A 13,182-nucleotide genomic window follows, 5' to 3' on the forward strand; every position below is an offset into this window, starting at 1 on the left:
TCTATGAGGTTTATGGGAGCAAACACAACAGACACACCGACTAGCTGAAACAGACAGCACTGGGGGCCCCTCCCCTTGGAAAAAAACAAGAAAGGCTAATTGCTGAAATGGGACAGCAGCCATAAGGCAATTTCCTCTCTCTTTTTTTGCCTTCAAGTCACAGCTGACTTACAGTAAATCTGTAGGGTCTTCGAGGAAAGAGACATACAGCAGTGATTTGTCACTGCTTGACTCCACATCACAACTCTGGGATTCCTTGGAGGTGTTCCATCCAAATACTAACCAGGGCTGAACCTGTTTTATCTTCTGAGATCTGACAAGATCAGGCCAACCTGGGGCTATCCAGGTCAAAATGTTCTCTTTGGGAGAGGGCTATACAAGGAGGCCTTATCAAAAGAACTGTAAAAGTTGCTGGGGATGACTACTAGAGAGCTGCAGTGGCTTTTTGCTGGGGAAGCTATCAGGATTGACTACAGCATGGCAACAATTAATAGTCTAAAGCCGTGGTGTGGGGTATCTCACTTATGCAGCTATGGTGATGTACTAGAGAAATAGCAGGAGGGCCTTCATTTGTCTGACCTTACCCTAATCCCATATCAACAGGTGGTGTGTGTCTCCCACTCAGAGTCTTCCTTTTTGGCATGGCCTTTCTGTAAGATGGCATAACCTAAGCCGGAGTGGAATTGAAAACAGGTATGTTTTACCAGGGGCATTCTGGCCTGCAGATAGATCCCCATTATAACTGTTTTGACATTTCAGAAACTGGTTTTCTTTCACAATTCTCCTCCTCTCCCTTTCTTCTAACACCTATTTTAGTAGCTTTATCGACACCTTTCTCTGCTGAGGCAGCAAATAGATGTATCTTTTTTATTTTGGTGGATGTTCAGATGCTGCTGCAGAAGATTTTCTTGACTCTCGAAAAGTCATTTCCTAGCGCCAGGGCTGGAGGTAGTGGGAACGGCTAGAAAGGAAGGGAAGATATCATTGAATGAACCAAACAACCATCCCTTTCCAAACCCACACTCCTTTCAAACTTTCTGCAACTTAAGATATCAAGATCTGGGGTGGTTTTGCAAACCCTTAGCTGGCCTAGAAGAGTCAGGTAAAAAGCACAATGAAGTGTGTGCTTTGGAAAGTTTGGAACTTCTTTCTGAGATGGTTGGTACCTGAAGCTATGCTATTCAGTTCTTGACCCCAGTACACCAAGAAGGCCTCTTCTAACCACATGTATGCTGCATGTTCTACATCCACTGCCCTCCTGACAACATACTTTGACTTAAAACAGTATTCTTGTGTAGGATATTCATACTGTCAGAAAAGGCCTCTTGCTGTGCCAACTGCTGAAATTTCTGGGAAAAATGAGGACTGCCCTTGTTCGCATTCTGGCTGGGGCAGGGACATCCTCTCCTGCAGGGCCATATGTTTGAAGATGATCAAAGAGAAAGGACAGGGCTGGTAGTATTACAAATCACATCAGAGAGGCACAGGGTGGAGTCAATGGACAGCATTTCCACACTTTCCTGTCAGGTCAGGGAACATATCCTTTGTTCTATGGGTCTGATGTTTGTAAGACCAGCAAAGGAAGGAGGAATGCCTCTCACCAAAAGAGGAAGAGCACTTCTGAAGAACGAGCACTCGTCCTCCCTACCAAATGGAAGCTCAGTCCAGACAAGGCCCAAGTGGCAGTGTTTGGGAAGGCAGTTGCTCTTGAGACTGGGTGGGTCGCGCTGGTCCTGTTTGGTCAAGTGAAGAGCTTAGGGAAAACTCCACACTTCACTTCTTAGTGCTGTAGCTAGAAGTGCTTTTTAATATTTTTCACCCATCATGAAAGCTATCTCCTCTGCCTGATACAGCCATATTCACTCCTGCTTTTGTAACCTAAAGAGGAGGAGGAGTTTGGATTTATATCCCCCCTTTCTCTCCTGTAGGAGACACAAAGGGGCTTACAATCTCCTTGCCCTTCCCCCCTCACAACAAACACCCTGTGAGGTAGGTGGGGCTGAGAGCTCCGAGAAGCTGTGACTAGCCCAAGGTCACCCAGCTGGCGTGTGTGGGAGTGTACAGGCTAATCTGAATTCCCCAGATAAGCCTCCACAACTCAAGCGGCAGAGCTGGGAATCAAACCCAGTTCCTCCAGATCAGAGTGTACCTGCTCCTAACCTCCTACGCCACTGCTGCGGGACTACTGTGCCATGCTCTGCTTAGGACTGCCCTTGAAGTCAGCTTGTGCACAATGCAGCTGTCAATCTCTTGGTCAGATCAAAACGTTCTACCCATGCCAAGCTATTTCCACAATTGGTGCGCTGGGGGTTGTCTGTTTCTGGATGCAACTAGCCGATTTTAACCCTTTGTGATTGAGGGCTGACATATTTGGGAGACTGCTCTCTCTACACAGGCCCACTCACCAGCTTGGGTTGACTCAATGTCTCCGGCTGGAATTTCTCTCCTTTTGGAAGGTACAATGACTGCACGGTATATAGCTTTCTCTGTATCCTTTGGAATGGTTTGCCAGAGGAGGTGCAAAGGGTGACCTCTCAGGCAAGGCTTAGACAATTATATATACCCTCTTTCATCAATGCTCTGGAAACAAACCCACCATCTGCTGAGTTTTTATTGGAGCTAAGATGGATTATTGTGGAATTCTCCCACTGGACTTGCAAACATGAATGCTTAATTTGAAGGTCTGTTTTTGTATCTTTGGGATGCTGTTATTTGTGGGAGGCTGGGTTGGTGATATTTTACTATGTCGTTTATGATATAGAGTTTGTTAGCATTCTCTGCTTTGGCAAAGCAGGATATTAAAACAAAGTATATACATGCACACATACCCTGAGCTGCAGTATAAGGAACAACTAAGAAGTGTGGTTCCCTGCGAGTTTCGATGGAACAGTACCTTCCAAATTATGAATTTCAGGGGAGAGTCACCAGGTAACAGACCCCCACGGTCTCCCTTGCTTGCATTAAAATGAGTTGAAGTTTTACCCCAGGCCAAAATCCACCAAACTGATGATACGTTCATAGTGAAAGTGGTTATGTGGCTCGCTCTGAGCACAAAGTACCAGCCAGTCTTGGTTGACTGGGATGGTCACTTCACTTCCCCTCTCCTGTGGAATTTCATCATGCCTCTGAGCCATCGGTGCCAATTACCTGTGTGCCGATCCAAAACTCCTGAAAGTATTCCTGCAGGGGGGAAAAAGTTATCAATCAAGTGGCAGAGAGTTACCAAGGGATTCATAATGACTGTTAGCTTCCTGTGGTGATACTTACACAGTATTGTAGGGGATGGGCTTTGGTCCATACATATCCAGACTGGGATTCTGATTGAGGCAATACTGGCAGGAAACAAGGAAAGAAAACAGGATTCTAGATGCAGCACACAACACAACACTGTGCAGAGTTACTTATTCTAGAGCAGGAGTCTGCAACCTGCGGCTGTCCAGATGTTCATGGACTACAATTCCCATCAGCCCCTGCCAACATTGCTCAGCTACAGAAGCCTGCAATTTGCAGGGATTGGAGAAATGCTGGCAGGGGCTTTTGCCATGATGACAGCATAATGCTGTGTATTTCAGGCCACAAATGTCTTCTTCTTAACAAGGTAAACATGCCTTCTTCTCCAGAGCGCTCAGTACAAAGTACTTCTCCCCATTCTTGCCAATGCATACCTGTGCCAATGGAGAACTTACCCGCCAAGTCTGGGTGACATCGGGTTTTAAGTATCTCACAGCATAACAACTGAATCCAAGAACTGCAAAATACAGAGAGAAGACTTGAGTTTTGCCTAGAGGCAGGGGCTCTTAACATGCCTTCCTAGTGTTGGGACACATGGCCACAGAGATTTATGGGATGCCCATCCTAGCTGATACTGTGTGCACGGGCTCAGAGAGAAAGCTGGCAGTGGGGGCTGGAAAGAGAAGCTGTGAATGGACTGCAGGGGTTTTTCTGCTTCTATGAAGCAGAAGGCTGATCCAAATCCCTCCCCCTCTCTGCATTCTGGGGCTGAGAAATGAGGAAGGAAGGAAACAAGGAAGGGAGAGGCTGGAGCGGACAATGCTGCGGTTTGTTGCAGGACGTCGTGCATCTAATAATATCTCCCAATCACTGAACAAGTGGGTCAGGAAAGGATTCCTCACACTTCTGCTTTAATCTCATTATACTGAAACCACTAGGGGATTAGGGAGTGTATGTACACAGACACGCAGACCCCAGTTCAGCTAAGAACACTTTGCTCAGCTACGGAAGCCTGCAATTTGCAGGGATTGGAGAAACGCTCCTGGAAAAGGCAAAGTGAGGACATCCTTCTCCCTGGGGAATGGCAATCCCATTTAGATAAAGATGATTCAATCTGGCAGGGCAGCTACCTGCTGAGGAGCCGTAGCGTGCCTTAGAAAGGGACACCCCACAGAGCGATTTCTTGAAGCATAAGAAGATATCCACCTGATCCTGACTGCGGCGTTTGACATTCAGGACTGGAAAGTCAGGGGAACAAGTGATGTCTCCCAGTTCTGGCTTGGCCTCTCCATTCCACTTCCCTTTATCACCTTTACACCCATCTCTTGTTGAATTCCTAAGGAGAATGGGCTGTTGACTCCTGGGTCCTTCTTCCCCCATCTTGGCTGCTGCAAATCATCTTTTTTGATGCCTGATGAACCTGACACAACAGTGTGTGGGTCTTCATTCTGTTTGCTTTCTGGCACAGGGATGTCACACAGTACACTCAACTGGCTACTGCGCTGGCCAATGCAGCACGAATGATGGCAACCAGATTTGCTTCAAACCTGTGCCCCTGCTCTTTTCTCATCATTCTCCCAGGACATTTGAGCAACGAAGACACGGGAACAGGAAGGGAGCGGGAAACTAGGGGAACATTGCAAATGAGCAATATGTGTGAGACTGTGACGAGGATTTACTGTTTACGTGATGCAGAAGTAGTAGAGGATGGTAAATCATTGTAACACTATAGCTAGTAATATCTGATTTTTAAAAGTCCAAGAATGGCCCTTCGGTTTCAGGAGGTGCAGAACAAAAGTCACAGGACTGAAGCGTGGAAAGTGGCATCAAGATAAGCGGGAGCTTGGAGCATACATGTCTTCCCCTCAGGGATACTTGATGATGCACTTGGGCTGGGCTCTTCCCCCCCAAAATTGAGGAAAAATAGGTTTGAAAAATAGCAAACCAAGGAAAGAGAGAAGATGACTGGCAAAATTAGACCATTTCATGTGGATGCTTAAAAGCTGTTACTTTGGCATTGGCAATGGAATGCTACTAGCACAAGTTGAAGAAGAGTTTGGATTTATATCCCCCCTTTCTCTCCTGTAGGAGACTCAAACGGGCTTACAATCTCCTTGCCCTTCCCCCCCTCACAACAAACACCCTGTGGGGTAGGTGGGGCTGAGAGAGCTCTGAAAAGCTCTGACTAGCCCAAGGTCACCCAGCTGGCGTGTGTGGGAGTGCACAGGCTAATCTGAATTCCCCAGATAAGCCTCCACAGCTCAAGTGGCAGAGCAGGGACTCAAACCCGGTTCCTCCAGATTAGAATGCACCTGCTCTTAATCACTGCACCACTGCTGCTCGTTGAGAGCACGACTCAACCCAGGCTGAGGGTTGCCACTTTCAAGGTGGAACCCGGAGTTCTTCTGGAATTCCAACTGACTACGTCCAACGTTTGGGACTCTTTAGTTTGGAGAGGAGACGTCTGAGGGGGGATATGATTGAAGTCTATAAAATTATGCATGGGGTAGAAAATGTTGACAGAGAGAAATTTTTCTCTCTTTCTCACAATACTAGAACCAGGGGGCATCCATGGAAAATGCTGGGGGGAAGAATTAGGACTAATAAAAGGAAACACTTCTTCACGCAACGTGTGATTGGTGTTTGGAATATGCTGCCACAGGAGGTGGTGATGGCCACTAACCTGGATAGCTTTCAAAGGGGCTTGGACAGATTTATGGGAGAGAAGTCAATCTATGGCTACCAATCTTGATCCTCCTTGATCTCAGATTGCTAATGCCTTTAGCAGACCAGGTGCTCAGGAGCAGCAGCAGCAGAAGGCCATTGCTTTCACCTCCTGCAGGTGAGCCCTAACTTGAGCAATTCCTGGTGGAGCATTTAACTTCGCGCAGCAAGCAGAATGCTGGACTAGATGGACTCTGGTCTGATCCAGCAGGCTAGTTCTTATGTTCTTATGTTCTTATGACTAGAGATCAGATCTCCTTCAGGAAATGGCAGCTTTGGAAGGCAGACTCCATGACATCACACCCCCATTGAGCTACGTGACCCAGCCTGGTCCTGACCAGAAAACGTGTCTCAAGGGAAGGCCTTGCAATTTTATGGAGTACTCAGAAGAAAAACCTTCCCGTTTCAGAACTGCTGAGGGCTGCTGACGTGTGGCCTGTGCACACATATGCAGCAGAGAGTGTTGGTTTAGGATCTGGGAGATGCAGGTTCAAATCTCTATGCCACTATGGAGGCTTCCTGTGTAGGGATAAAATTGGGGGAGCAGAGAAAACAATGTTCTAAGCCAGTGTGGGTCCTTGTTGAAGGACAAATGTTTAATAAAGTTTAGACTAGCCTTCTTTAGCGTTGTAAGGCAATAGCACTTCATACCTTTTTTTTGAAAACTGGGTAATCTGAATTCTCCAGCAGTGGAGACGAAGCGGGACCAGTCAGCCATTGCCCGTGTGTAGCTGGGCCACTCTCCCTGATTGGTGCTGGGCATTACAGGAGCCATCTTTCCTGCTCTGTACTTCTCAGTCAGTGTCCTGCCCAACTCTGTCATCCCCTAAAAGCGACACAAAGGAACGACAGGGTTACAGTAAAGCATCTCTGGAGTTACAGAAATAGACAGAAAAGTCTCATGTACACAGTTTATTCATCTGCATAAAAAACTTATACGCCGCGTCTCCCAAGACTTGCTTGAAGTGACTTACAACTTAAGGACAAATAAAGAACCGCAAATCAGTCAGTTTAGGGATCACTCCTGGTTTAAGTGAGGACAATGCCCACCACAATTGCTGGAAGGAAATCTCTGCTCTGGCAAACAGCGTTTCTTCTCTCAGAAACAGTCACCTGTGTAAGAAGCCATGTCATAGGGGGGAAAGCCACAAGCCAGGGAATGTGTGCCTTTCTCTCTGCTCAGAAATGCACACATGGGGTGCATTGGCTTCAGCCAATAGTAATGAGACCCCCACAACATACACTGGGCATTGGAGGAATAACTTTCGTCCTACTCAGGGTTTATTTGCAGACAGGTTTTGCTTGCTGAATGAATGGCAATAGTTGAACCTTGTACAAATGTGGTACTGACTGGCTGTGGCAAGCCACAGAAGTACCACTGGATGGTGAACAGAAGCTACTTACCAGGGATGGAAGGCGCTGGTTGGGCACTCCGGCCAGGGTGAACGTTGCATTGTCGAAATCCTCTATGGAAAAACACAATAGAAAAATTAACAAGGAACATGAAAAGCTCCTTCTCTTTCCCCAGGCAACTGTGGTGGCTGCATGGCTGTATTAAATGAATTGCAGAATGTGGCATAAGACCAGATTCAAATTTGAATAGACACATTTCTAGTTATTACTAGAAAAAAAATGAGTGTACCCAGGCAGCATCTGCTGGAGACTGAGATAGCAGGGGCAGCCTGGATCACTCGGTTACTATTTGATCAATGGAATTTCTTTGTCCTGATGGCAAGATGGTGCCCTTCTCAGCTGAGCTGAACTCCAGGCCTTTTGTAGCAAGGTCAACAGTCAATTTTTTTGAAGCAGGGAGCTGAACCATTTAAAAAGTCTGGGTTCATTTCCAGATCAGCAGAGGGTTTTAAAAAACAAACAAAAAACAACTCCCCAGCTCAGGTGCTCACTTTGAAAAGCGTTTTGGGAACTGGTCTTGGTACCTTCTTTGAAGAAGAGTGTCCTATTTCTGCTTGCAGAATAACTAAAATGGATAGGAAAGGGAGCTCAATTTGAAATGGTGGTGGGTGAGTAGATCTTGTTTAGAAGTTTTAGCCTGAATGGTTTTTATTAATCATTGTGTTATTTTGTCTGATGGTTCCCCTTGATGGGTGGAGCTAATGTTTTTCTCTCTGGCCCCCATAAGAGATTTTTCTCCAAGGAATCACTGTGTGTTGCCTAAACTGGCAAACCGGGGGGGGGGGGGGTTGTCATCAACCAGGGGGGGCGGGTGTCATCAAATATGCAGTTATTGTATTTTAGGACAAATAATATTTTCAACAGTGGCCAGAGGTGAAGTCTAAGCTTTAAGTTTAGTCATCTACAGAGGCTTGGGGCAAAAAAAGTGAAGGGATTATTTTACTAATCAATTGAATACAGATAAGCTATGTACCAGCACACCTTTTAAATGAAGGCCCCTTTCTTACAGCATTCCTTCTTTTTTAAACAGCACGTTCCTTCCCCACCCCAGCTCCCGAAAGCTTTGTCTTTTCTTTCCAGAAGTCCCATTAGTCATATAGAAGGACGATAGAGTATTCCTCTATCGATAGAGTTTTTGAGTATTCCTGTCTACGGAATAACTATGTAACCAGTTTTTTTGTGATTATCATGTTATCTGTATGTACATTTTAATTTATTTGAAATAAACTTGTTTTAATTAAAAAAAATAAGCCTAAGCAGGAAAGGAAAGGAGTTTACCACTTTTAAAACCATGGTCAAATGACAGCAAGTGACAAAGAAATACAAGACGCTTCTAGCTTCAGTTCAACATGGGGGCCTTGTTGCTTGCGACTAGGCAAACCTCTACTAGAGCCCCAGTAAGACAGCCTTGGATCCGGCCTACCGACCTCTCCAGCTCCTTCTCTTCGTCTATTCTGATTTCCTTCGGAGCAATGCAAATATGTAGCTGGAGCAAGATGGAGCCCCCACTACCCTCAAAATAATTTCCTGTGTGCCTTATTGTTGAACCATTTATTTTGAACTGGTTGCCCATTGCTGGTTTGAAGGATGTTAGGCTTGGGTTCGGATGGTGGGCTAACACTGCATGCATTGCTCAGGGATCAAACATTTTGCCTGACTCAAATGTGCTCCTGTTCATCGGGTCCCAAATTTCTTAAAAGAGTTAAATTGTTTGAGCACACATTCCCAGTAACAAGTAGAAGTTCCTAGTAACAAGTAGTTTCCTCCTACATTTGGGACAAACAAAAATGCTTTTAATCACTTTAATCAACAGAACACTTGCTGTTCTGATCATGATTTTATTATTGTCATTATGCATAATTTACTGAAGTCTAGACTTTGGAATGAGATGGACTGGCTCAATAAAGGAAACCACAGCCTTCTGTTTACAGGAGCTGAGCAAGGCTCTTAATTCTAAGATATTTTGAAGGTCATGAATTCATAGGGTCACGATAAGTTAGTAGCGACTTGATGGCTCATAACATACAGATTCTTGGGTCTTGGCAAAGTTTGTGTGTGTGGACATAATATGCAACCGCACTGTTTTGTGCAGCACCTTGTGTTTAGACACATCACAGACAGTATTATAATATTAATCATTATATTGCATGAGTAGAATACACCCACACCAGTGCACAACACTACAAACAGAAGCTACAAGATTTTGCAACAGTTCCTGTATACAACCCTCTAACTCACAATAAACTGGCCATGCTAATTACCTTTGGAACAGGCAGTTACTGTCCTACAGTGTTCATCCGTAAGCCTGTGGGCGATAGTATCCATATCCATTTGTCGAAGCGTTGGCAGACGTGGGTGATACAGGCAGTTTTTCACTCCAGACAACATGGTTTTTCTGTGCTCCAATGGGACTAGAATTGCCGGGGCAGCATAGACGGGAGAAAGATCTTCAGGCCATGGAACCAAATCAATGGCTCGCGCCATTGTGCAAAGTTAGTCTGGCCAAAGGAATAGACAGTTGTAACATTTTTTATTTCACGGAAATGCTGTCCTTACCTATGCATTGTACTCACACACATTCCAGGGTCCTCTTCTGAGCTAACACAAGCCAAGTATGTGGAGTTGTGGCACCATCTCTCCTAGAGAAACTCCTCCTGAGCGACATTCTGGGGGACAATCTACAGCAGCTGTTGGGAGGGGATGAAGTATCTTCCCTTGGAGCCTTCTGAAATTTACCCTTCCAAAGAAGCTGCCTCTTCTCACAGGCAGACAGGGGGAGGGCAACTGAGCCCTCTCAGGGGCCTGACGTTGTTGGGAACTTGGATTGAGGATTTGCTGTAGGGAGCCTTTCTCAGAGGGGTCTTCGCCCCTGCTACCTTTAGCCCAAGAGCCAGTGCCAAATTGGGGGCTGTGGCAAGTTGTTCTAGATCAGTGGGCCGCGACCCCTTTGGGGGTGGAATGACCCTTTCACAGGGGTTGCCTAAGACTCTCTGCATCAGTGTTCTCCATCTGTAAAATGGATCAATGTTAGGGTTGGGGGTCACCACAACACGAGGAACTGTATTAAAGGGTCACGGCATTAGGAAGGATGAGAACCACTGTTCTAGATTTTGAGCATCAGTTCTTTATTCACTTTATAGCCTACCTTTCTCTCTGACTAAGGTTTGAGTCCAGTAGCATCTTAATGACCAACAAGATCAGCATCTTAGAGACCAACCAGCTCTTCCAGGTATAAGTTTTTGAGAGTCAGAGCTCCCTTCATCAGATATGCTTTGACTCTGTAACGTTTGCTGGTCTCTAGGGCGCTCTAGCTGGCAGAAGCTGTCCACCTCATTCTCTTCTGTGTACAAACCCTGAGACAAACTGGACGGCATGAACTTTGTATGACAAGCCATCTACCTCCAGTATCGTTCATCTGGCTCCTTCCTGCTTCCTTCCAGCCCTTTGGCAGAGGAATGGTCTGACTAATTAAAAACAGCTTTATATGTTTGTGTGAAATGGCAGCATGGAACGGCACTATCTGGAACCGCAGGTGATGGGATTCCAGCTTTGAACACTGCTTCACATGAACAACTCACTGCAAACAGAAAGCTAGCAGTTTTCATTCTTTGTTTGCTTTGCTGGTTTTCTAATTTTTTTTTTGAACACACAGAAGAGTTCCGACACTTTGGTCAAACCTGCCCCACTCTGGCAGGTTTACGGGCTGTCTATCTATAGAATAGGGATGCAAGTCCCACAATGGGAAGAGCCAGTGGGAAGACTGACCAGTGCAAAAGGGTTGTTGTGAAAGGTACGAGAAAGAAGACCTAGCAAATGGACAGGAATAAAAAGAGACTTAGGTAGATAAGGCAGGAAAACTTCCCGAACGGAAGAGCAACCAACACCTGAGTCCAAGAAAGAGGCACCTCCAGTTCGATTCACACGTTACCGCCGCAGTGTGTTTTCCCCCGCCCTAATTCTCCATGGCAGCAGGAAGAAAGCCCCTTTTTGAGGGAGGGCGGCGAGGAGGAGGTCGCTAGGCGACCACGGTCATTGTCACCAAGGAGCGGGGACAGGACAAGGGCGCAGGCCGGTAGCATAGAGGAAGGAGGCAGAAGCCAAGAGGTCATTTTGTGCCCATCCCGATCAGCGCAGCGACCTCATCTGCCCGGCAAGACCCATTCCCTCCCCGAGCAGCCACGGTCCGTGTTGCCACAACAGGGTAACCGGGAAACACGTGTGTGTGCTTGCGGCATTCAAGAAAGCTGCCCTTTCGGGTAGGGTACCGACGAGGGTTCCCTCCCGCAGGATCTTGAGGGGAGACTTGGCTTCTTTCCCTGCAATGTGCAGCGGGAAGAAGGCTCTGTTTTCTTGGGGGAGAGCAAGACACATGACTGCCGCTCCATCATGATGCACGTCTGAATGTACGAGGACTGTGCTCAATGCAACAACTGGGAACAGCTGAGACTTGGCTAAATGTCGCTAGAGGGAAACGGTGCAACTTCCGCTTCCGAATTCATAAGCCACGCCCTTAGGCGGAGACTCCTCTCCTAGAGGTAATACAGGAAATACGTTCGATAGCAGGAGCGCAGGTAGGGGGTGGAGCTTTCATGGCATTGGGGAGCCCCGCTCAACTTTGGATGTTCCCCTCCGCCCATAAGAAAGAGAAGCGCATGCGCGTACAACTCCCGTCGCCTTCGTTCATGTTCATTGCCGGCGCAGGGGCAAGAAGGGTGTCATGACGTCAAACGGAGGAACCTATCGCAGCATAGTTTTCCGCTGGAGGTGGGGTTTTCCCTCTCCCGCCCTCACAAGGGGCGGAGCTTCTGTGAGGCCACACCTCTTCCGAGGGCGCGGCTTCACTATATTAAAATAAAGAAGCAGTGTTTGGATTTATACCTTTCTCTCTTGTAAGGAGACTCAAGGTGGCTTCCATCTCTTTTCCCTTCCTCTCCCCACAACAGACACCTTGTTCTTGAGAGAACTGTGACAAGGCCAAGGTCATTCAGCAGGAATGGAGGAGTGTGGAATAAACCCAGTTCACCAGATAATACTCCATGCGGCGGAGTGGGGAATCAAACTCGGTTCTCCAAATTAGAATCCACCTGCTCTTAACCACTACACCACACTGGCTCTGCTGATCTTCGACAATGGCCTTTAAATGGTTTTTAAATGGTTTTGTGTACTATCGCTAGCTCCTGGGTGGCATTTAAACATTCTAACAGTGCAAGCCTGTAATGCCATACTCATCTGATAGGAAATGAAGGAGCCACAGTTAGGAGTCGGACATCACATATGTAAAGGCCAGGACTGGGCAGCAGGCCAGGAGAACCCTTGGACAGGAAACTCAAGCAAAACGGCATGAAGAACGGTATATCAAGGAACAATCTGGTGAAATGCCAAGGTTTCAGCTGTTGAGTGACCTTGCTGTGCTGTTCTGCTGCTCCTGTCAGTTTGCTTGCAACAGGAGGCAGACGGAGTGGTGGTATTGCTTTTCCATACAGGCATATTAGTAAGCATATTCTTCCCCAAAGATAGAAGAAGTGGTACTCTTAACAGTCCCGTCCAAAGGTAGGGGCCCCCAAAAGGGCTTATGGGAGAAGTGTGACTTTGAACTGATGCATTTGCCCTCCCCAGGGCACCTAACCCAGGGGAGCGGGCAGACGCACTGTCCATCCCACAACCTCACCACAGCAGTTCCTGGAAATCCGGGCTATGGTAGAGCTGTGCTAGCATTCCAATCAGAGGCCAGTAGGAGGTCTGCAGCCCAGGGCATTCCCAGGGGTAGAGCCAACATCAGTTGACTCCCACCTGGGGTTAAGGACCAGGAGCATG

General features: G+C 46.9%; 1 protein-coding gene across 1 annotated transcript; it reads right to left on the minus strand.

Annotated features, from left to right (window-relative positions):
• Nucleotides 1-790: 790 nt before the first annotated feature.
• On the minus strand, nucleotides 791-11,400 carry LOC125443256 (testis, prostate and placenta expressed). The gene is made up of 8 exons (XM_048515248.1): nucleotides 11,251-11,400; nucleotides 9,630-9,866; nucleotides 7,360-7,421; nucleotides 6,607-6,781; nucleotides 3,687-3,748; nucleotides 3,268-3,332; nucleotides 3,148-3,180; nucleotides 791-961 (listed from the first exon to the last, which is right to left on the minus strand). The coding sequence occupies exons 2-8, from the start codon at nucleotides 9,850-9,852 to the stop codon at nucleotides 931-933; spliced, it is 651 nt and encodes a 216-aa protein (XP_048371205.1). The 5' UTR covers nucleotides 9,853-9,866; nucleotides 11,251-11,400; the 3' UTR covers nucleotides 791-930.
• Nucleotides 11,401-13,182: the final 1,782 nt, after the last annotated feature.

This window comes from Sphaerodactylus townsendi, linkage group LG14 (assembly GCF_021028975.2).
Source record: "Sphaerodactylus townsendi isolate TG3544 linkage group LG14, MPM_Stown_v2.3, whole genome shotgun sequence".
Classification (NCBI taxonomy): domain Eukaryota; kingdom Metazoa; phylum Chordata; class Lepidosauria; order Squamata; family Sphaerodactylidae; genus Sphaerodactylus; species Sphaerodactylus townsendi.